The sequence below is a fragment of the Martes martes genome (assembly GCF_963455335.1).
Source record: "Martes martes genome assembly, chromosome: 14".
NCBI classification, from domain to species: Eukaryota; Metazoa; Chordata; class Mammalia; order Carnivora; family Mustelidae; genus Martes; species Martes martes.
In genome coordinates this window covers 7,247,394-7,270,834 of record NC_137902.1, presented here as the reverse complement: position 1 = coordinate 7,270,834, position 23,441 = coordinate 7,247,394, and the positions used below count along the sequence as shown (strand labels likewise).

Here is a 23,441-nt window from a genome sequence, read left to right as displayed (position 1 = left end):
TTTGCTCTAAGAAGATGTGGCCTCTGTGACCCACTACGTGGCAGTGGCCTGCTAGATGGCAGGCCTACCCATAGCCACCGGCTCCCTGCTTAGGCTCTTCGGGGTCCTGAGGGGACGTGCCTTCGGTGGGAGCCACTGAAGGGTAACTGGTTCCGGCCCCAGGACCTTCTTTGTGTCCACACAACCGTGATGCTATCTGACCTGAGGCTTTGAACACAATCTGGGAGGGCCACTGAATTGAGATCTTCTCTACAAGCATCTTATGGCTGATTTTTAAGAACCACCACCCTAGAAATCAGAACTTGAGCACCACGCTTTTCATCGAGGCAAACACTGAAGCTGTAAGTACAGTTTCCCAAACAGGGTCTTTCTTTTGGGGAAAGAGAGTGAGACCCGTTCGTACTCACTCTGTGCACGTGAGGCCTTCGCTGTCCACAAAAGATGAGCAAAAGCGAGAAGACTACGAATGTGCCTTTGTTACGTGTCAGCAAACTCAAGAGAATACACCGGTTATTTTTAGCCGTGGTGGGGAAAGGAGCCACTTGCTCATAAGCCGACAAAATTGCTATTGTCTGAGGAAGATGCCAAGTTTGCTACAAGCCAGAGTCCAAGAGAGCAGAGCCCGTGTGGTGTGCCTGCCAGCCGGGCTTCCTGAGAGCGAAACCTCAGGGGGTCGGGGTTGGGGGGGGCGGGGCTCCCCTGCAGCAGGGCATCCGCAGGGGTGCCTGGAGCTGGGGACCGCGCATGCTCCCTGCGCTCTGTGCCCACAGCAGGGGCGCCCCGCAGAGGCGCTCTGCTCCCGTGGCTGAGCAGCAGGGGCGCTCGTCTGGGGGCGAGGGGCGCACCGGGATGAAGGCCAGCATCCCACCGACCAGCGCCAGTGTGCTTAGAACACGGCAGGCGGCCTTGCGGGTCCCTGGTCCAGGCCCCCCAGAGCAGCCCACAGGCCGCCTCCACCCCTGAAATGTGCACAGGGCCTGGGTGCACGGACCTGCTCAGCTCCTGCCTCCCGAGGACATTCTAAAGAGGTTGCCCGTTACTGGTGACCTCTCCCCACTCACCTGAATCAAGCTGATCCCTAGGGACAGGTTGGCCAGAGAATGGCTGCCACGTGCCAGCCTTGCCCAAGCGGCTCCAGAGCAGCAGAGAGCCACGGGGTCAGGCTCTCCACGCCACAGGAGAGGCAAGGAGTTCTGTCTTTTTGCCAACAGACCCACCCACATCTACCCAACACAGACACCTCTGACAAGCAGCCCGAGCTGTTCCCCAGGCCCCCAGAGGTCCGACATGGAGAGCCCCCCTACCCCAGCACCCCAGGGCCTCTGTCTCCCACACTTGGAATTAAGGCCAAATGGTTCTGATGTTACTACAGAGGAAAGCATCTCCCGAACCTTCCCAAGCCTGAAGCAGGGAGACCTGGGAGAGAAGGCACGGAATACAACGGAGCGAAGGAAGCTGTGGGGCCGACCCCCCGGAAATGAACCTGAGCAGGAGGCCAGGAAGGGCCCGACCCCGCCGGACGGCCCTGAGCACGCGCCTGCCCCCACCAGCCCCACGGAGCACAGAGTAGAGGACCCTGCGGGACCCGGCGGGGCAGCCGGCGAGGAACAGGGGGAAGGGCCCAGCCCAGGAAGCTGCTCTTGGGCTCCTGCGGCCCCATGGATGGCCGTGGCCGCTGTGCCGGTGAGGCGCGGGGGAGGGCGGCTCTGCGGCGTGGCCGGGCCCACGGGGAGCTCCCCGTCTCAACTGCCCGCCGCCCCTCAGTTCTTCTCTATCTGTTCAATGTCCAACTCGCCGTCCAGGGAGCAGGGGCTGTTCCCGGCTGCCCCGCGGTCCCGCCAGGCCGAGGCCGGCCCCCAACTCCTGGCACAGCCCTCGCCCAGGCCGCAGCCGCCCGACTCCTCGCAGCACTGCTCCTCCTTGCAGGCCAGCTGGTCGTCGAAGGCCGGGGGCAGAGGCTCGGGGACCGGGGTCCCGGCGGGGGTCCTGCCCCCCAGGCTGGAGGCTGAGGCCGAGAGCAAGGCGGTCCAGGACCTGGTGCTGCTGACGTGGAGGGCGAAGGGGCTGTGCGGGCCGCGGTCCTCCATCCCCGCACTCAGGCAGCTGAGGCTGCTGAAGGTCTGACAGTTCTGTGGGGAGACGGACACACGGGTCAGCGAGGGGCCCGCGCCCATCCCAAACCCAAGGGCTGCACGCCCCAGACGGCCGGCCGCAGCCCCTGCGGCGATCTGGTGATGGGTCCGCTGGGTGGTGGAGGCCCACCAGAGCCCGGCCTCCTCCATCACTGGGGCAAGAAGAGGGGCCGTCGGCCAGTCGGCATGAGGAAATATACCCCGGCCAGTGAACACCGGGTTAACACACACGAAATCCAGTTACCCACCAATGAGGAAAAGAGCCCGAGCTTGATACCACCCAGGCGAAGGGAAGCCGCGGCGGGAAGGCCGGGCTCCCAACCCCATGCGGACCGCCCTTCCCCAGGGTGAGCCGGCAGAAACGCAGCGCCTCCCTCCCGCCGGCCGTTCCAGCAGGCCCTCGCTCGCGGATGCCGCAGCTCTGCGGGCCGGGTCGCTGGGCTCGCCCACCGGGGGCCTCAGGCAGACCCCTCAGCCTCCCTGGCCCCGGCTGCCTCACCTGTTAAGAGGTGAACAATGGTCCCTACCTGTTCTGTAGGGCTCTTTGAGGGCCCAGTGGGAAACGGAGGCTGCCTACCAAGGGCTGCCTGTGTGGGGCTGGGGGAGGGAGGCAGCCCGGGGGCTCCCAGTGGCAGGTGCAGCTCCAACAGGACCCGAGGGTGCTTGGGGACACCTGTTCTCAAGAGGGGGCAGGCCCAGTCCTGTGCACAAGTGGGTGAGGTTAAACGCCTGCTTTTACCACAGAGCACGAATCGGGACAGAGGATTATGACAACTAGGGGTGCCCACAGCCTCGCTCTGGGGACCCCCCCAAAGGACCAGCAGCCATATAGTCTCCTCTCAAAGGGGACCCAAGGAGAGATGGGCTAGAGGGCAAAGGAGAGGCCTTTGGGGAGTGAGGTGGGGACCAGGAGCGCCGAGATCACGGGCGCGTCCCAAGGGCCCCGGGGTTCACACACACTCTGCAGTAAGGACGACTCTGCTGTCACGGCAAACAAGCTCAGCCGACGGAGAAGAAAAGCCGCCCTCTCTGGAGGAAGGTGGCTGTGCCTGTCGTAGACACGCTCATTGTTCCCGAATGCTCCGGAGCAAACTGGTCTCATGGGTTTGCTTTTCTTGGAATCTTTTGATTAACCAAGAAAGGTGAACCCCGGGGGGGCGGTGCTGAGGGACTCTGGGAGACAGCGCTGGGATCAAAGAGACAAAGAGAGAAGGGCCGGGCCACTGATGAGAGCTGTGAGGCTGGCCCAGGCCTGGTGGAAGCGCAGGTCACGGTTCCCGTGGACTGGGGCCCTCCCGTCCCCTGGCCTGGGGCGCCATGGGGTTCAGCGAGGCCTCCGTCCACACGGCGCGCATTCTTTTCCCCACCACTGCGGAGAGCTGGAGACGACTCCCAGACTAGAACATTACCTGACTCTTGGCAGGTGGAGGCCCCAGACGCCCGCGATGAGAGGATCTCGGGGGCCCCTTCTGCCTCCCGGCCACTCTCTTCTCCTGCCTAGACCTGAGCCAGGACAGAAGGAAGTGGGCGGATGGCCTTGCCTGGACAGGGTTGTCAACCCTCCACCTCAGCCCGCGTCCCCAGCTGCCCTGCGCACAGGAGCTGCAGAAGCGAGGCGGGGACGGGTCTGGAGCCCGGGTGCCCAAGGAGCCCGATCCGGCCCCCCTGCTGGGCTGCGCAGTCGGCCTCTTCCCCCTAGAGGAGCTGTGTTGTGTGAGGACAAGCCGTGAGTGGCAAGTGACACCTGTTACAGAGTAATAATGTCTGATGGGAGCCAGATGTGCTACGAAGGGGGTCACAGGCAGTGGCCTCGGGGATCACCCATGGCCGTTCACCTGCTGGGAGTCCCAACGTGGCAACAGTGGGAAGGCTGGCGTAAACCTGAACAGGAAATGCTCCCGAGTCTGCGTTCACCCTCCCTGGCTGCTCGGACTGCCCCACCCACAGACCCCAGGGTGGGAGGGGCAGCAGGGTAAAGGTGCAATTGGTGGGGGGGGGGGTGGAGGACTCTGCGTCTGGCTTTATGGCAAATGTGACAGTCTGTGTCTGTGCACTGATCAGGTTAAACATTAGCCACACCAGCAGCAGGGCGCTGGGGACCCCAGTCTGCTGCGACCTTCCTGCCTTTGCCTAATGTAGTCCCTGGAGAGAGCTGAGGAAGGATAGGCTATCACAGACCTGGGCTCTGCCACCAATGAATACCAAGGTTTCACACAAGACCCTCCAAGCTACGGACCTCAGCCCACCCGGCAGATAAGGGGTGGGCCCAGGGCACCTGGGGCCACCCTGCTGCAGCTATCTGGGATAACGGGGTCCTTTCTGCTTTGCAAGAGGGCAAGAATCTGCCAGGTGTGGTTGGTGAATGTTGTCACAAGCATACCCCAGGGTGTCACCAAACCCCACCCCCCAGAAGTCCTCAAAGGCACCTGCAAAGCCAATGTCACCTTGAAAACTTTGTTGACTCAAAACTCAGCCATTTCAGCCCCAGTCTTGGAAAAAACAAGACCAGCCCATTGAATGCCCCAGCTGGTGGCAAGCCCCACCTGCCAGGGAGGAATGTGACTGACACAATGTGGCAGTGTGCGTCCTGCCCAGACTCCATCCCGGGTGAGCCTACCCTGTGCCGACACCCAGGGCCCAGGGCTACCTGGTGCCCACCGCGCCCTGGGGGCAGGGTCCTGCCCAGCCTCTCCTGGCAGCTCACACTTCCCAGAAGCCCGGCTCCCACAGAAGAACGCTGCCCGGGCCTGTTGGAGGCCCGGAGGCCTGCGTGCCCTCAAAAATGTCTGGGAAAAGCTGCTAACAAGTTCAAAGCGCCACGTGAACACATCATTCCATGGTGAAATGGTTGCTCCGGGACAAACAGTCCCCCACCCCAAACTCTGCTCTCCTGAGGCCCAGCCCTGGCCCAGGGATTGGCCACCCACTTGGGCACAGGCCTGCTCAGGTAACCAAGATCAGAAGCAGCCATCGCTGTGGCCTCAGGCTAGTGGCTGGAAACACTGCTCAGCACCCCAGTCCTAGAGTCTGGGGCAACTTCCAAAAGGAGCCCCTAAATGTCAAGATCTTCCCATCAGACCCGCCAGACCTCAGCTCTAGCCAGCTACATTCCAGCCTACCCCAACCGTCCCCCGGGGTTTCACAGCCAGGAGCAATGGGCCCCTCTTCTGCATTCCTACATCCTCCTGGGTGGGAGGCCTTGGCCCGGCCCTGGGGACAGAGACAAAGGTCCTCACCTTCCGCAGTGCAGCCCCAGTGAAAGTCTGGGTGGTCCTCCTTGCAGACAGAGGCCCACCAGATCCTGGGCAGCAAGAGCACCTCACCTGCCAGGCCCAGTTCCCTTCTCTACGCCCAGTCCCTCCCCCGCCCCCCAACCACCCACGTTGTGGAGGGTCCAGGAAGGTCACAGTCCCTCCAGATGGACTGGTTTCCTGCCCCCAGAAAACCCATGTTACCTCAACAAACACAGCCCCAACTTGCCGTACGCACCAACTTGGGCCCCAAGCTCACGTCCCTCCTCGAGTGTCACTGCTTTAATGCTAGCCTAGAGGGGCACAAGGGAGGGAATCCAGAATCGTCTACAAGCTGAACTGCACCACAGGCTTTACCAATAAAGACCCAGAGCATTAAGTCTGGCGGGTGGGGAAACAACAGACTTCTCTGAGAAGAATTCCAGGACGCCAGAGGGTGGAGGAAGGGGTGGGGGGATCCCACGCAAGGACAAGGGCAAATGTGGGCTTTTGGAGTGCCAGGTCCCCTTTCTCCTGACTGTCCTACCCTAAAGAGGGCAGGCTGTTCTCGTTCCCGTCTCCCTGGCCACCCCCCAATGCCCTGAACCGCCCCCCCCCCCCGGCCCTCAACCTAGCACAGGCGGTGGACCAGTCAGGACAGAGCTTCTGGAGTTGGAGGAAGTGGGCCCGAATCTGGCTCCCCAACTGCTGACTTTCCAGAACAGCAATGCGGGTCCTGGCCAGAGGCCAGCTGCAGGAGCACGGCCGGCTGTTTGCCGGGACCCCTTTCCTGGGCTGTTCTGTGTCCTGGGCATAGTGTCCCCACAGAGCGCGACTTAGAGCCTTACAGCTAGCGCTGACCTGGGACAACACATGCCCCCGAGGCACACGCCTTCCCAGACGAGCCCTGCGAGAGCCCCCAACTCCGGCTTTGGATGCTGGACTAGACAAGCACACCTGGCTTTTCCTCCGTTGAAGCCTGTCCCCCTCTTTTCAATCCAGCTTTACAGATCTCTCCATGGCACAGATTTTGAGGAAGCTACCTCTAGTCCCTCTAGAAAGAGGGCCCCAAAGAAGCCCAACTCACAAGTCAGGATCATGGGACCCAGAGCCGTCCTGGCCTGAGCTGCCCGGAGCCTTGCAGCCGCTCTGCTGGAAGTTGCTGGGTCCGGGGCTCTGGCGAAGCAGAGGCATTTCCTTCCCAAACAGACACTCTGATGAGAACGGAACTCTCCGAGCATCAAGAGAACACCAGACCACGAGGATGGCTAGCGGCCTGGAAGTTTTCTAAGTCTCATTTATGCTGGAAGTTGGCATAGAAACAACTAAGGAGGCAGGACATGAGATTTCCTGGGGGTGGGTTTGTCCTTTGTTGTTGTTGCTGTTGTTTTTAATATCTCAGAGAAGAGAAAAAGGTCCCAGCACATGCTGGGCCAAACAAGAATCCATCTCTGGCAAATCTGAATTTTGCAGGAAGGCCAGCTGTCTCAGAGGAAGCCCCGAGGCCCAGGGAGTCAGGTTGGGGTGGGGGGGGCAGCTTCTGCCAAGGCTGCCCAGGGTCAGCACTGTTGGGTGGGGGGCAGCGGGGTGACACGCTGGGGCTGGAGAGACCTGAGCCCAGTGGCACGGCCTGTGCTGGGCACTGCTGCTCGGACCCTATAAAGGCTGGCCCTTCGCTCTGTGTCCCTTATCATTGTGCCCCTGCCACAGCCCAGCTCCCACTTCTGTGCAGGGCGGGTCAGCTGCTCGCCCAGGCTTGTGTCAAGGCCCAGCCCATTTCTATGAAACGATTACCTTTGGACTCTACAAGAGGCAGCCTTTTCTAGCCTGGACTGTTTCTCTACCCACAGGAATAAGGGAAACCCAGATAGGCCCACAAAAATAGGAAACAGAGTTACCCCAAGGGGAGCCTTTGGGGCCCAGTGAGCCCTGCTGATTTGGCATTGGCTACCTGGGGCTCTCCCCCAGATCACAGGTTCTAGAATCAAAATCCCAAGGGGCCAGCAACTATCTTTGGGGCATAATGACGGCCCTGGCAGTTACTAGGATGTCCCTGGCTTCCCGGGGCACCGCTTCCACAATTTACTTCCGCAGAGGCCACACATGTTTACTGAGCACCTCTCTATCTGGCAGGCTCCCGTTCACCCACCAAAACCCGTCTTCGCATCATCCCCTCCGGAAGCCATCCATGAGCCTGTGTGTGCCATGCCTCGCCCCACGCAGCCCTGACCCTGCACCCCACTACCTGGCTCGGGTGCCAGGTCATGGGAGGAGCTCAAAGCAGCCTTGGGGGGATAAGGGAGGACACTCGTGGCGAGCCCCACCTGGCTCAGCTTGTGCGCCTGCGCAGCCCGGAGGGCCCCAGGCTGCAGTGGGCAAGAACAGGCCTTGGTGGCCCAGAGCCCAGCAAGTCCTCTGAATGGTGTCCCCCTTCCTGTCCCAGGCCACACTGTGACAGACACGGTTTCTGCACCGGGACCCCAGGGGGCAGATGGCCTGCCCGGACACAGAAGGTGTGAAAGCCAATGCGAAAGGGCCTTCCAGCACTCTGGCAATCAGAAAACAAACATTTTGTTTCTGCGGCATGCGTCCCAGCCAGCACACACTCAGGACAGGACTTGTGAAACCACCTCGCTCGGAGGTTGGTGTAAGGAGAATTCCTTGCCTAACAAAAGTCCAGGGACCTTTCCAAAGCACACAAGGGCTCTGGCAGGGGGCCAAGGCTAACATGCTGCTGGGATGCATAGGGTGTTGGGGGGCAGCTCCTACAGGAGCAGGACTGGAGGGCATGGAAGGACATGGTTTCTGTCCAGATGCCTGGAGCTGGGTGATCTGAGGGCCACATCGGGGCACAGGGAGCAAGGACTACAGAGTATCGGCCCTTGCAGCTCTGTGTCCCTGTTCTAAATAGTGGCTTCCGGAGAAAGAGGATCCTTTTTGGAAAAATGAGCAAATTGTCAACCAGTTTAACAACTGCATTTTGCAGACTAGCAGACTGAGGTCAAGACCAGGGATAGGACTCGCCCCCAGTCGCATGCCTAGTTGACATGCAACCAGACCCCTGACTTCCAGGCTGTGCTCAGGAGAACAGCTGATCCTCAGGCAGAGCAGCGGCCCAGAAAAGGCTAGACAAGCCAGGACTGGAATCCCAGCTCCTGGGTGCCCTCTGCGGAACCCTGGCAAATCATTAAACTTCTGAGCCTCAGTTTCTCATTTGTACCAGGAGGCTAAAAAGAGCCCCAAAGTCATAGCATATCTGGAGAAATGATTGCAATGAGAGCACCAAGGAGGTCCATGAAGGTGCTGGCAAACCTGAGCTCCTGCCACCCACCCACCCCCACCCCACCCCGCATTTCACTCGGGCCCAGAGGGCTCAGGTTTTGGAACAGAATCTATACTACAGGTGGCCAAATCCAACTTCCCTTTTAAAATTTTTATTTATTTGAGACAGAGTATGAGAGAGAGCATGAGAGCAGGGTGGGGGCAGAGGGAGAAGCAGACTCCCCACAGAGCAGGGAGCCCAATGTGAACTTGATCCTAGAACTCTGGGATCATAACATGAGCCGAAGGCAGAGGCTTAACGAACTGAGCCACCCAGGTGTCCCCAACTGCCCTTTTTTTTTTTTTTAAAGATTTGATTTATTTGACAGATCACAGGTAGGCAGAGAGGCAGGTGGTGGTGGGGGGGAGCAGGCTCCCCGCTGAGCAGAGAGACCGATGCGGGGCTCGATCCTAGGACCCTGAGATCATGACCTGAGGTGAAGGCTGAGGCTTAACCAACTGAGCCACCCAGGCGCCCCCCCCCCCCCCACAACTGCCCTTTTTAATCCAAACCTGCTTTCAGAAGTAAGAAGACACGGCAGTGACGCAAAAGGTAAAATCTCTGGGAACAGAAATGTAAAAACTGGCCAAAATGATACGAAGAAAACCGTCAAGAACACAAATGCAGGCTTGCACGAAGTAGAGTAACACGGTGTGCTGTAGACAGGAAGACTTGGACCTCAAAAATGTGTAAATTCTCCCCAAGTGAATTCCTAAACTGAATGCAATCCCAATGTAAAATATCAATAGCACACAACCCCCCCCCCAAACCATCTTCAAACAAAGTGATTCTCAAGTTTTTTAATGGAAAATAAACAGGAGGTGTGCCTGGGTGGCTCAGTGGTTGAGTGTCTGCCTTTGGCTTGGGTATGATCCTGGGGTCCTGGGATTGAGCCCCGCACAGGGCTCCCTGCTCAGTAGGAAGTCTACTTTTCCCTCTTCCATTCCCCCTGCTTGTGTTCCTTCTCTCACTGTCTGTCAAATAAAGAAATAAAATCTTTTAAAAAAATTTTTAAAATTAACAGGAGAGATTAATCAGGAAAACTGTATGGAACAGAGGAGACACTCTACCAGATGCTAGTCTATACACGAGAGCCTTAATAATGAAGAGTTCCCTACCACGTGAGGACACGCAGAGACTAAGACATTCCCTCAGTCCCTCAGCACCCCGTGCAGGTGGCATCTCAAAGCAGAGAGTAAAGAACGGAATTTTCAGGCACTGGTGTTGAGATGAATGGGGGCCATTAACAAAGAAAAAGCAAAAGAAAAGCTGGCTCCATACTCAGGCTACATCCATGATAAAGTCCATCCACGTGGGCCAAACACTGCAGTATAAGGCCCAGAAACATGGGAGAATTTCTGTATAATCTTGAGATAGAGGGACCTTTCTCAAACTCAACATCCAGATCCATAAAATAGTAAATTTGATAAAAACATAAATGGGTCCCAAAATGCCACAAGCACCAGAGGGAAGGTAAAATTGTATGGCCACTTGGGAGAACAGTCTGGCAGTTTCTCAACATGTGAGACCCAGAGCCACCACGTGACCCAGCACTTCCACCCCTAGGTACATACCCAGGAGAAGGAAAGACACGTCCACACAAACACGTGAGCACAATGTTCACGGGAGCGTCACTGACCACGCCCCCAACATAGAGACAACTGCGCTGTCCACCCACAAAGAATGGATCAGCAAGATGCAGTCTGTCTGGATGACAGAGCACTGTCCGGCCATAGAAGGAAGAAGCCTTGATACCTGCTGCCACAGACGGGACTGTGGAGACACCAGGCTGAGTGAGGAAGCCACACGAGAGACCACGTGCCACATAATCCCATTTACACGGGAAGTCCAGAACTGGCGACTTCCGGTCCAGAGGGTCGATTTTAGGTTGCCCGGGGCTGGGGGGGGGGCGGCTGAGGGTGATGGGAAGTGACTACGGGGAGGTACAGGGCTTCTTTTGGGCATAGTGAAGTGTTTTAAGATGGGCTACGGTGACCCACTGGCACACTGACGGGAATATACCAATTCAGGAATATATGAAAACCACTAAAATGTGTACACTTTTTTTCCCCCAAGATTTTTAATTTATTTTTTAAACGCATTTTTAATCTCTACACCCAACATGGGCTCTCACTCACTTCCCTAAGATCAGGAGTCACAAGCTCCACCCACTCAGCCAGCCAGGTGCCCCTGAACTTGTACACTTTAAATGAGTGGAGGGCACAGCACGTGAACTGTATCTTAATAAAGCTGTTAAAAAATGGCAAAAGCGAAGTCCAAGACAAAGAACAAATTAGAGATCAAGATCTATAACTCATACGCCAGGCAAAAACTCATCTCCCTAATCCACCACTGAGAAGAAAAAGAGCAATAATAACTCAACTTTTTTAGACAAATGAACCCAGCTCAGGACGCCGGAACAGCTTTCAGAGAGACAAAGAACAGAGGCCTGACTGCTAACAGAAAGGCAAACTAAGATGACACGGAGAGACCATGTGTCACTCACCCACTTGGCAAAACGCACGTGTGGCCAATGTGTGTCGGTGGGGACACGGGCCACCTGCAGAACCCGTCAGGGTGCGTGGCTCCTACAACGTCACTGGGGCCACACCCTCGAGGTGACACACACATGCCACCTGTGGCCCAGCGGCCCTCCTGGTGGACTGCATCTCCAGGAGGACCCACCTGCCATGTCTGAGAGGACACAGGAGCTCCAGAGCTCACTGCTGAGCATGCCCGCACAGGCTTGGGGGCCCAGGAGGGTGGCCTGGGAAAGACGGGCCACAGTCACAGGACAGGACATCCTGCAGCTTGGCTCTGACACGGAAACACCTCCTGGGCCTACCATTTTAAGAGAGCAAAGGGCAGAAGAGTAGATAAAGCAGGCTATCTTTTGTGTAAGAGAGGGGGAAAAAAAGGGAAATTATCATCTGCTTCTTTTTGCATAAAGGAATTCTAGAAGGATCACAAGAAACAAAGTAGCAGTTAACCTGAAGGCAAGACTCTCCACTATTATTTTAATTTTTGAACACATGAAGGTACTATCAAAAAACAAAATATATATGTATGTGTGTGTTAATTTTAAGAGGAGAATACACACTGAGTTAGAAATTCAGAGAAGGATGACCCACAGGCCCAAATCTTATTCAAATGGTCACTTCCATTTTCAAAAAAAAGGAGGCCCCCCCCATCTCCACATTAAATCATTTTGATGTTTCTCCATCAAAGTTCTTTTTGACTTTCCTTCTTATTGGCAGGAATGAGGCTTGTACATTTCTGAAAATGGAACTCTGCAAAACTGCAGGAAAGAAAAGCCCCCACCAGCCCCAAGTTCCTGCACTTAATAATCACCAAATTAAATCTGAGGTTCATACAAGCATGGGATGTGAAAACACCAGGAAGCGCGAGCCCTGAACGGGCGAGCGGGCCACACATGTGCCAGACATCTGCGTGTGGGTGGCCGGCGAGCGGGCGTGCTCATGTGGCTGGTGGGCGCTTTCACAGAACACAGCTGGCGGGGCCGGGGGATCCCTGAAAAACATCTCACTGCTGCAGAGGTTCACGTGGCTCCCTGCCCGCCGGGCAGAGGCTGGTTTGGGGCTTCCTGCTCCAAGGGGAGCAGGGCCAGGCTTTGTGGGCAAACCCGAGGTGGGGCTGGGGGGCTGCTTGGTTCCCCAAACCCCTGCTCTCGGACGCGACGCCGCCGTCCCCCGTGCGGTTTGGTGGGTGTCAGCCGCTCGGAGCAGCTGCCCGACCCTGCCAGTGGGGGGCGCTATGAGGAGGCTGCGAGTTTGCCAGAAGCGGGTGGGGAGGCTCGGCCCCTCGAGCCTGCCACACTCCAGCCCCGGCACCCGGGGGAGGGGACTCTAGGACACACGCCAGAGACGGACATTTGGGCCTGGCGTCCAGGATCGTGCTGTGCGGCCCGGAGCCCCCGTTTCCACCTGCCGTCGTCGTATTTCTACATCTGACAAAGAGAGGAGAAGCAGAGACAAAGTCCCAAGTGTCAAATTCAGCCACACTTCCTGTCAGCTGGGTAGGGCAGACGGCTTCTTTCCTCCCCGGCAATAAAATCTGAACCATGAAGGTAAGCAAACGTTGCAGGAACACAACTACCAGATTTATCACATGGAAAACTACAGAAGTGACATCGAGAAGCTCCTCTCGGGCTGCCCCTTTCAGCTGACGAGGGCTCCCCATCGTGGGATGAGCCTGGCTTCCCAGTGGGTACCCACACCCCTGCTCGCTCCCAGGAGCCAGCATCCCGACTGGTCACAGACAGCACGGGCTCTCCTCCCACTCGGCACTTGTCGATGTAGCCACAGTGGGAGGGCAAACCTGGGGAGCAGGGATGTCCTGGAGCCCCGAAGAAGGGGTCCCCTGCTCTGCCAAGCTCCTCTGAGAAGAGGCCCCAGAGGAGGTGCACAAAATGTCCAGCTGCCCTCACTTTCGCAGCATGAAGTTGGGCTCCTTCCCCAAACCCAGAGAAGCTCCTCACTGACCACAAAGCTGCCCGTGGCAGACGACCTGGGCCCCCTCCCAGATCTGTGACTCGGTCAAAGGATAGGAATCCGAGGGCGACGGCTCCCTGGGAAGGCGCTGCAGGCAGGAGAACGGTCTGCAGAAGGGGCATCAGACACGAAGTCCAGGCACGGCTCAGGAGGGCCCCGGGCAAACCCGCCCTGCTCTGGGCCTCCATCTGCCCTCTGTTCTGGGAATGGGTGAGTCCCAAGGGTCACCCCTGCTGGCTCGGCCTCCCAGCCGGCTGCAGAAGGCAGGAGGCAACAAGCATCCTCCGAGGACAGTGTAACCCAGGATGCCCCTGGGGGGGACGCAGGCACCTGGCCTCGGGGTCCAGCCTGCCATACGCCGGGTGTGCCCTGGGCAAGTCCTGCCGGCTCTGGGCCCATCTGCGCAATGACAAGAGTCGCTCTGCCTGAGCCCGGGGTGTCCCCGCCCTGCCCTGGGAGGCCGCTGTGCCCAACCAGGTTTGACACGACTCAGGGCCTGGCCCCAAATCCAAATCAGAACTCTTCCTCGGCCCCAGGGGCCGCAGACGGCCACTCTGAGGCCAGACCTTGTTCCAAGCTCCAGACCTAGGGGGTCCCGTGAATGTCCTCATGGGCCTCTCAGCTCATCGGGGCTCAAACCTGACCCAGCACTTTCCTCCTCGAGCCTCTGTGAAGAGTGAACACCTCACTGCAGCAGCCCCGGCAGCCCTGTTCCCACCTCGCCCGCGGCCCCCCTGCCCCCTCAGCTCCCTCTGGGGCTACCTTCCCCCAGCCAGGATCACCCTGTTCACAAACCTCCTTCTCCCCCTTGGAGCCCAGCCACAACACCCTCCCCAGCCTCCCGCACGCTGTCCTGGAGACCCCGGGCCCACACCCACGGGCTGACCAACGGGCTCGGGAGGGGCGGGCTGGGCTGTCGGGCACAAGGCTGAAGCGGCCACCAGCTGCGGGGAAGCCCCGCCCCTGCCACCAGGCCGGGTCTCCCTCGGCTCCTTATGCAACTTAAGCTTCGCTTTCCCCGTCTGTAAAATGGGGAACTAAAACTGCTCTCGTGGGGCCGTGATGGCGATGAAATCAGATCACATGTGGGCCAACTCCGTGGGATTCAACACCGCCTCACGGTGCCCAGCTGTGCCTGGATGGAGGTGCCAGGAGGAAGCAGCGGCGGGAGAGCTGTTCACCCATCCGGACTCACGGTGACAGCAGAATCGCAGGCAGGCTGGGCAAAGGGGCGGCGTGGGCCCACACTGGCCACCAGAGCCCCGTGGGGGCGAGGAGCAGCAGCGGCCCAGCCGGGCTCAGCCAGCATGTCGTGGCTTGCCCGAGCCCGGCAGGTGGCCACGGACATGCCTGCTGGCCTTGGGTGCGGCAGGACATTCCTGGGCACATTCTGCTTCTCAGGGCCGGCTGTCCCCACCCGCAGAGCCAAGATGAATGGCAGGGACGCAGTGCATGGGGTCCCGGTCCTCCTAAGCCCCAGAGGCCCCATGAGAGGACTGCCTCACCTGAGGGCTTCACTTTGGGGTAGGGCAGAGAGTCTCCAGGGGGACTCATCCTGGTCTCTTGCCCACCAGTGCCCTTCCCAGGACGACCTGCATTCCAGTTCCCGCATCTCGGAGCAGCTGGACCAGCAGACCTGGCTCAGAGTCCCAACTCTGCCCAGTACCCCATGGGCCGCCTGAGCAGGTCTCATCCCCTCTTGCCGGCTCCTCTGAGCTGCAGGGAAGAATGACTGGAGCCACCGCAGGAGCCAGAGGGTGCACAGATCTGGGAGGCTGCGCTGTGCTTACTGGACTTCTAGATGCTCGTGGCCACCAGCCCCAGGCACGCCTCGGTCTCTGCTGACCGGGCACCCCTAGCGCAAGGGCTCCTGGGCTGCAAGGATGGGGCAGCGTGGGAGGGGGCTCTGGGTTCTCCTACAGGACCAGGCCAAACCTAGCCAGCAGGAAATCCAGAGTCCAGGCCAGGAGCAGGCATCTGGGAGACACTGCCTTAAAGGGCACTAGAGGTGCCAGGAGGCCCACAGAGGCCTGTTGAGGAGGCCCAGCTTCAACAGAAAGGGTGTGGCCTGGAACATACCCAGATAGACGGCAGCGTCTGCGTTCTCTAGCTTAGCGACTCTGGATGAGTCATTTCCACTTTTAGAGCCAGGATGGGAATCACGACCCTGACCTCGTGTGGAAGGGAGCGTGTGGATGGCCCCGTTAAGGCATCCCTGTGCCGAAAGAATATAGTTCCCACTGGGAGGCCTGACCACCGACTCCGGAAGCGCTGGCCAGGGCGGGTCTCCGTCTCTTTGACTTTCTCAGGGACACACCTCGGCATAACTGTTAATTTCCTGATAGGCTTATTTTTTCCCTTTCTATTTTTTCTCCTTTGTTCCTTACTGTTTAAATGTTTGGCAGGATACGCAAACACAGCACCCACATCTCAAGAGGCTCCTAGAAGGCCCAAGAAGCCCTCACCCTCTGAGCTTATCTACCTGAGGTGGATGCCTAGGCCCCCCCCCGGCCCCCCCGCCCCCCCGCCCCCGAGGGACAGGATCCGCCGGCAGCCCCATGTATGCCTGGACAGCCCAAGGCTGACTCCGCAAACTCCAACAGAGGGGGCAGTGGCTGGGCCAGGCTCAACCCAGCTCTGTCTGGTCAAGGCCTGTGCCCTTACCCATCATGCCACAGAAATTCAGAATAGAAACCCAACCTAATTTCTATCCACCTAGAGCCACCAGCCATCATCACCTGGTACTGATAACAATTCCAAAGGGACAACAAGGGCTCCCAAACAGCTTCCGGGGAATGTGCAGGGCTGGGAGCTGCCCTAAACCACTCTCAAGTCCAGACATTTCTTCATGTGTCGAAAACTGACTCACAAGGCTGAGCGATCGTCAATTCCGCCCGTCATCCCCTGGAATCTTATCTTGCTCGGGAACAAAGTCAGCATTTCTGGGGGCTCATTCTTGTGTCCTAGCAGCTGTGGAGCCTCTGATGACAGCGGGGCTAATGTTTACTGAGCATTTACGGCGAGCTTCTTCACAGGGACTGCCCTCTGAACCCTCACAACCACCCCGGTGGGGGGGCGCTGCGCCACTGGTGTCGGAGGGTCCAAGGCCACCCGGGGAGCAAGCGGGGAGGACCTGAACCCCGGCGGTCTGCCTGTAGGGCCGGGTGCCCAGGTGCTGTAAGGAGAGAGACAGGGGAAGGACAGGGCCTCCCTGATCCGGGACACCAGGGAGGCGGCAGCCAGGCAAGAGGCCGCGGTGAGAGGGTGCGCCCAGGCTGACCCCACACGGGGCCAGGCCCTCGGCCAGATGGGAGGAAAGGGCAAAGGCCGTGAGTATATTACTTTCCTCTGGAGCCCTCCCCCAGGTGATGAATGATGTGTCAGGGCGAAATGGCTGAAAGCGCAAGGAGGCGGCAAACCCGCAAGACAAAACAAAAGGAGGCAGCCGAGCGCCCTCACAACATCCTCCACACGCACAGAATCCCAGGCTTCCTGCCGGGGGCTCCAGGCCGGCCCTCGCTCCCTTCTCTCCCTTAGATATAAATGCACGCATATGCCTGTGTGTGTGCATCTGTCTCCCTCTCACACACACACACGCACACACGCGTGCACACAGCACCGCCATCTTGTAACTGCTTCAAGATGCTGTAATTCCTACGCTGATGATGACACAGTCCGTTTGACTCTGACCCCCAGTGGCCCTCCCGGTGCAGGAGGGTGAGGCGAGCCGCAGTGGGACACAGGACGTGCCCACCACCAGACGGCCAGCTTCCAGGCCTGGGGCCCCGGCCTCTGGCCTCACACCAACACTGGCTGAGCCCAAGTCAGGAAATGAGCCTACTTCTCTCTTGCAAAAATAAAAATGTGTAACACTTTGGAAAAAGCACAAAGCCCAGGGGGAAGTCCCTCACTTTCCATCTGCAAGTGGCTGCCACAAAAGGGGCAGCCACACTGTGTGTCATGGGCAGAGGCCCGCGTTCACCCGGAACGGGGGGTCCAGGTGAAGAGCCCAGAGCCATGGGGGCCTCGAGCGATAAGGTTCTCAGATCCCTGCGGGAGCTGCCACCACAGCCTAGGACAAAAGCAGACAGAGGATGACCCACCCCCAAGAGAGGTCCCTGCCCCGCACCGTCTTCCACCCTCCGCCTTCCAAGCACAGACGTAGGTGGGTCTTAAGAAAACCAGCTGCTGACATGCTCCCTTTAACTGTGCACCTGCTAAGTGCAGGCAGCAGAGACTCCGTGCCCGTGGCCTCACTTGCTCCCCTAGGACCCCCAGGAGGGGCCCCCCAGGAGGCAAAGTTCAGCCTCCACTTTGGGATGAGGACGCTGAGGAGCCGGTAAGGTCAGTGAGCAAGAGTGGCTCTTCTCCATCTGAACGAAATGGCGTGTGCATACAGCACCCTGCGAGCCTCAGGGGACAGTGAGTCTGGGAGGCCCTAACCGGCAGGTCACTGCAGTTGCAGCCAGTGGTCGTGTCTCTGGGCTCAGGGCACGGGGTGGCACACACCAACTGTGCCAAGGCTTAGCAGCAGTCAGCCCAGCAAGCAGGTCAGGGATCCTAACGAGGCTGGGGCCCCAGACAAGAGGGGGTGAAAGCTGAGCCAAGCCTGTGGACAAACCCATAGTGACATACCTTCCCCTCTCGCCAAAACCTCTCCTGGAGGCCATGGCCAGAGCAGGCCAGCTCCAAGGTCGGGGCAGAGGGGCCGGAGGGATTTTGCCATGACAGTCATGCCGCCTGGCACAGCCCAGACGGCCCCGGAGGCCACTTCTCACGTCTGGCACCTCCCCTCCATAGGAGGACGGGCCTGGGTAGGGAGGGGGCACCCTGATGGCCTAAGAGACAGACGGTGCTCAGGCTGGCTTAGAGGCATCCGGCTTGGGCACAACAGACGTCCTGCCAGCAGTGTCCCCACGTGAACAAGGAACCTGAGATCCTGTGGGTTAGTACCCAACCCGGACACATGTACCATCACAGTTATGTTCGCAGAAACACAAGAGCGACTCCTGAAAGAAAGGGTGGCCTTTTCTCTCTTTTGCACTTAACACTGGTTCTCGCTGCAAAACTAAGTAGAAACCAAGAGGTTTCCACCAATCCTGCTGGCAGGGTCAGGGGCGTCCAGGATAAACCCCTTTAAATTGCGGCATAAAGCTCTCCAGCGGTAGGGCTGAACAGCCTTTCTACTTCCCGCTTTCCCTCGCGCTCCCTCCCTCTTTAATCTTGCCATTGTCCCCTCCAAGAGAGACCTCATAGTGTTCCCATGAAAGCAAGAAAAATGGACGTTCCAGAAGGTATTGTGGGACCTGCCTGGGCAGAATCGCTCACATGCCTTTTTTCTCACTATTAGCTTGAGATGATCTTAGAGAAAGAAAAAGAGAGGGAGACCGACACACACAGACACACACACACACACACACACCCCACAAACAAAAAAGTCCCGTCCTCCACAGCCGGTGAGAAATAAAGCCACTCTCTGTCTCTTGAGACGGACATCAATTGTCGGCGCCCAGGTTAGTGGGGAAGCAGAGAATCACGCGTCCCGCTCACCCGGCTGAAAACAAGAAAGCAACCTTCAATTGATTGGGGGAAAGAAATTAATTGCAGCTTTAGAAAAACCTTTTCTCTCGGGCAGGGCCCAGGGCCCATTGAAGCCCAGGCTGCCCGGCGGGGCTCCGGGCGGTTACTGCCATTCACCACGCGCAGGTGGCGGACACATTTCCCAGGGCTCCTCGGCGAGGGGACCGCGCTGCGCCTTTCAGCGAGGGCTGCCGGCATCTATACGGGGCCACTTAAATCAGTCTGACGCTCTGAAAGGCTCCACCGCTCGCAGCCCAGCTCCGGCCGCCCAAACAGAGCCCCGGGAGGGCCAGCAGGCGGGCGCAGGGCCGGGAGGACGGTGCCAATTAAAAAGCCCAGCCTGTGGGCCATTCTCTCCCTCATTTTCATTCCTACAGCTACATTGTGTCCACTGGCAGCGGATTCCAAAAGCAAGGCGGGCCGCATTCACCTCCCAGGGCTTCCAAGCCGCCATCCCCAAACGAGGCTAATTAAAAGCGTGGTCCGTCCCAGGCTGATCCTGGGGTGGAGCGAAGACAGAGGTCTCAGGAGACAAGGCGCGACTGTTGAATGCCGGGCTCTTCCAGCGGCGACTGGCAGGCTGGGAGGAAGGGGCCCCTGAAAGGAGCAGGGCCTGCCTGGGCATCTGCCCCTTGGACCAGTGGAACATTCTAGAGCTCCCTGCATCCTCTGAACCTCAGGAAGACAGGGCAAACCTGGTATAGGTAGGAATGGGCCCTGTTGCAGGGCTGACACACCTCTAGGATACACCTACCGCCCATGCCTGCTCCCAAGACACCCATGGGACAGCAAGCCAGGGAGCTGGGGGACGTGGACTGTTAAGACAGTCATGATTGGTGCAAAGAAGGGACCCAGGCCTGGCCCCCTTTTGGCTGTTTATCCAAAACCCACTCTGCCCCCCTGGGCCTGTTTCAACGGGAAAGCAGTGAGGATATGTGCTCCCTTGCAGAATCGCTGTGCTAGCATGTACCTGGTGCACACAGCCATGCCCTGTGCCTGCCAACACTGAGACCGCTAAGTACAGCACTGCCCAGTGGCCACCACCGTCAGAAGCTCTGCAGCAAACCAAGGAGCTCTGGCTCCATGAGAGCCAATTGGAAGGCCCAGAAGCGGACGGGGGTGCCCCTGCTGCCCTGCCGCCTCCTTTCCCAGCGCCCTTCAGAATTCCAGGACAGCGCCTAGCCCAGCAATGGATGAAGACATGGGGGGCAACTCTGTTCTTTCGGTAAAATGCATGTTAATTCCAGCTGACCTGTGTGGCACTAGGCAGCTCTTTTCCAAATTACCAGGGTATCTGAGCTGTATGAGGTCCTCCCCCAAGAACGTCTCAGAACTACACTGACTGCTCAAAGGTTTCTGCCACAGAGGGAGGCTTGGGATGTCTGTTTCCCAGATGGTGTTGGGAGGGTCTTCTAGGGAGATGAGCAAAGCCCGAGAGCTTGACTGGAGTGGGCAAGTGGGTCCTGGGGATGGCAGTGGCAATGGAAATGGCAGAGAGACGCAGAGGTGGGCAGCCAGAGCCTCCTCTGGTCGAGATACTGGGAGATGGAAGGGACGATGTCTCAGGTCCCTCTACTATGGGGACCAGCATTGCCAGAGCACCTGCCCTGCAGGGGGTGGGGGTGGCCCCTGCCACACCGAGATTCCGAAGGGCCTGCCTCTCCTATCCTCCCCTGAATGAGAGGAAAAGGAGCCAGGTGTATGCATGTCTGTCTACAGGGCAGAAGCCAGGCCCTTGAGACAAAGACCCCAGCAGTGGTCACCTCCCTTGGGGCTAAGAGCAGCACAACAGTGACCAGGCTCCGTCTCAGCGGGGGAGTCCCTGGGTGCCCCTGTGGCCCTTCGAGGAGCTGGCTGAGCCCTCGGTGCAGGAAGGGGCAGCCAAGACCAGCGGGGGCTCTGTCATCACAGTGCTCTCTGCTCACGCCCTGCTCTGCTCTGCTCACGCCCTGCCCCTGCTCCTATCCCCTCTTCCTCAGAAGGATCCCTGGGACTAGTGGTCCAGCTTCCATTTTCTAAGTTTTTTAAAGTTGAAAATCAAGAGTCATAACAAGAACAACACTGATCTTGGGGGCACCTGGGTGGCTCAGTGGGTTAAAGCCTCTGCCTTCGGCTCGGGTCATAATCCCAGGGTCCTGGGATCGAGCCCCGCACCGGGCTCTCTGCTCAGCAGAGAGCCTGCTTCCCCCCTCTCTCTCCGCCTGCCTCTCTGCCTACTTGTGATCTCTGTCTGTCAAATAAATAAATAAAATCTTTAAAAAAACAAAAACACTGATCCTAACCAAGTGCTTCCTGGGGCCCCACTGAGAGGGGCAGTCTCGGCCCCTGAAACAGGCTCTGGGGCTGGGATGAGCTGGCGGCAGCTCCCTCCCCTCCCCTCCCCTCCTCCAGCCTCCCAGGAGGGGCCAGCTCTCCAGGGAGACAGGTGATGGTAAGTCGAGTAGGGTTTGTGCCAAGCAGTTGCTAAGACGGCTCCAAGAACCCTGAAGTCCTGATTAATGGGCAAGATGGCTCTGCTTTGGCAGTGGGACGCTGGCACTTTTTCTCATGAAAGACAGCAGTGCACGCTGCTGGCAGCTGCCTGGCAAAGTGCCTGCTTGCCTGCTCTTCCTGGAGGGGCTCAGGCAGAGTGGGCTGACAAGCCAGCAGACAGCATCACCATCCTTCCCAGCTCCTGGGGCCGCGGACTCTGAGACAGAAAACATGGGCCAACAAAGCCAACACACCCAGCCCAGGGGCAGCAGGCCCCATAACCCCGCGTCTTCGGGTAACAGGAGGCCCCACTGCCAGCTCCATCCCCCTGCATGGTGCTCCTGCCCAGTAGGGCCTAGAAGGTACCTGTCATTTGCCACTGCTAGTTCAGAAGGCTCAGATCTCCTGTCTGAGGCCAGGCACGTAACAAGGCCCCAGAGACTGCAGCCACCAGGGAGGCCAAGACCTTTCAGTCCAGTCTGTGGATCTCCACCTACACAGTGTCACCCCAGGGACTGTCCGGACTCCGGAGGTCACAGGGACTGTGGGCATCAGGTGGAGAGAAGCAGGGATCCCACAGCACAGGACAGCCCCTCGCCCTCCAACAGAGAACCATCCAGACCAAGACACCAGCAGTGCCGAGGCTGAGAAGCTCTGGTCTTCCTACGGCAGCATCGCCCCCCGGGACATTTGAGGGCAGCTCGCTTGCTCCCAGGCACTTGCCAGGTGCAGTAAGAATGTTCCTGCCGTGGCTTCAGTGCAGACGGAACTTGCTCTGGCTCCTCGGGGGCTTAAACACCTTCCCTGGGCAGGCCGTTAGCAGGCGTGCGGAAAGGGAGGAGGAACGTGCAGCTTTGCGGTGATGCTGGAAGGAATCCGGGAACGAGCAGCACGGCGTTCTGACCAGCTGCCCCAAACCAGGGCGCTCCCACGGTCATGGCTCCACCTGCTGTGTCCTCCCTTGGCCCTTTTGCTCCCAGCTCTGGGCCTCTGGGCTGTTAGGCCAAGGGTTGAAGACACAAGCTCAGGTTCATGGTGGACATGACTCCGTGTCCTGCTCCCCCCGCACGAGTGGTAAAGGTCACTCTCTGTGGCTCTTCCCCCACGAGAACTGTCAACTGCCCTGCTGGGGGGAATCACAGGGTTACTTTAGGGGAGGCTAGAAGCAGGGCATGACAGATGCCTAGGAATTCTGAGAGAACGGCCATCATCTTTGCCCCCCGCGGAAGTGCCTACGACAAGCCAAGAGTCAGTCTGAATGTGTGGTCACTGTCGTCTCCAGGTCTAAAGTGAGGCTCCATCCACAGATCCAAGGTGGCCAGGGGCCACGGCAGAGTGACCTGGTCAGCTTCCTGCTAGGCCCATCACCTGGCACTCAGCCCTAGCTAGGAACCCAGAGCAGGGAACCAGCCACTGCGTCTGAGGAGTTCCCAGTCCAGGAAGGGACGAGGTCAGGAAGGGGTGCTCAGAGTGCGGTACTGGGGCCAGTGTTTTCAGACCACATGGTCTGTGCTGGCTGCTCTGTCAAGCGCTTTTCAACTATCATCTCATTTATTTTGTACCACTTCCTTAAGGGACTCTACTATCGTCCCCATGTCCTAAATGGGAGACCTGAGTCCCAGTAGCTTTAGTGAATGGTTGGCAGGAAGCCATACAAGCTTCCCCATATCCCAGAAGATGCCCGAGGCCCCCTCCACTCCCTCCCTACCCATCCTCGGCTCCTTCTCCTGCTCCTAAGCCCCACACGGTGACAATCAGGTGCTTTGGGGCCGCAAGCTGGGTAATGATCGGTCCAGTCTGAGGCCCCAAATGAACTCTAAGTTCCGTTCAGATTGTTCAGCAAGAGCAGGAAGGGAAGGCAGCCTGCTGAGGACCCACCATGTGTGCTGGATCCTTCACGTGAGCATGATTAAGTCCTCACAACAGCTGTAAGGAGAGAAGTGAAAGTCACCGACACGTTAACGGACGCTGACATGCCCAGTGTCACAGCTAGGGCGCAGCAGAGCGCGAAGAAATCCTGTGTTCTTTCCACGTCGTTTCCCACCCCGCCCCGCCCCGCCCCCTCAGTGGTGGGACCCGTGTCTCCCCACCCAGGGCTGCTTCTGCCCGCACCTGTTGGAGGAGCGGAGGACAGACCCAGACCGAGCCAAGAAAACATCTCTGGCTTCACGGGACCCACGCAGGAGGAACCTCA

At 58.6% G+C, this 23,441-nt stretch overlaps 1 protein-coding gene across 1 annotated transcript in view; it reads right to left on the bottom strand.

Annotated features, from left to right (window-relative positions):
- Positions 1 to 459: 459 nt before the first annotated feature.
- FAM53B (family with sequence similarity 53 member B) overlaps positions 460 to 23,441 on the bottom strand; it is a 69,823-nt gene continuing 46,841 nt past the window's right edge. The window contains exon 4 of the mRNA XM_080822954.1: positions 460 to 2,129. Within this exon, the coding sequence (XP_080679080.1) occupies positions 1,761 to 2,129 (369 nt within the window). The 3' untranslated portion in view covers positions 460 to 1,760. The remainder of the gene's footprint in view (positions 2,130 to 23,441) is intronic.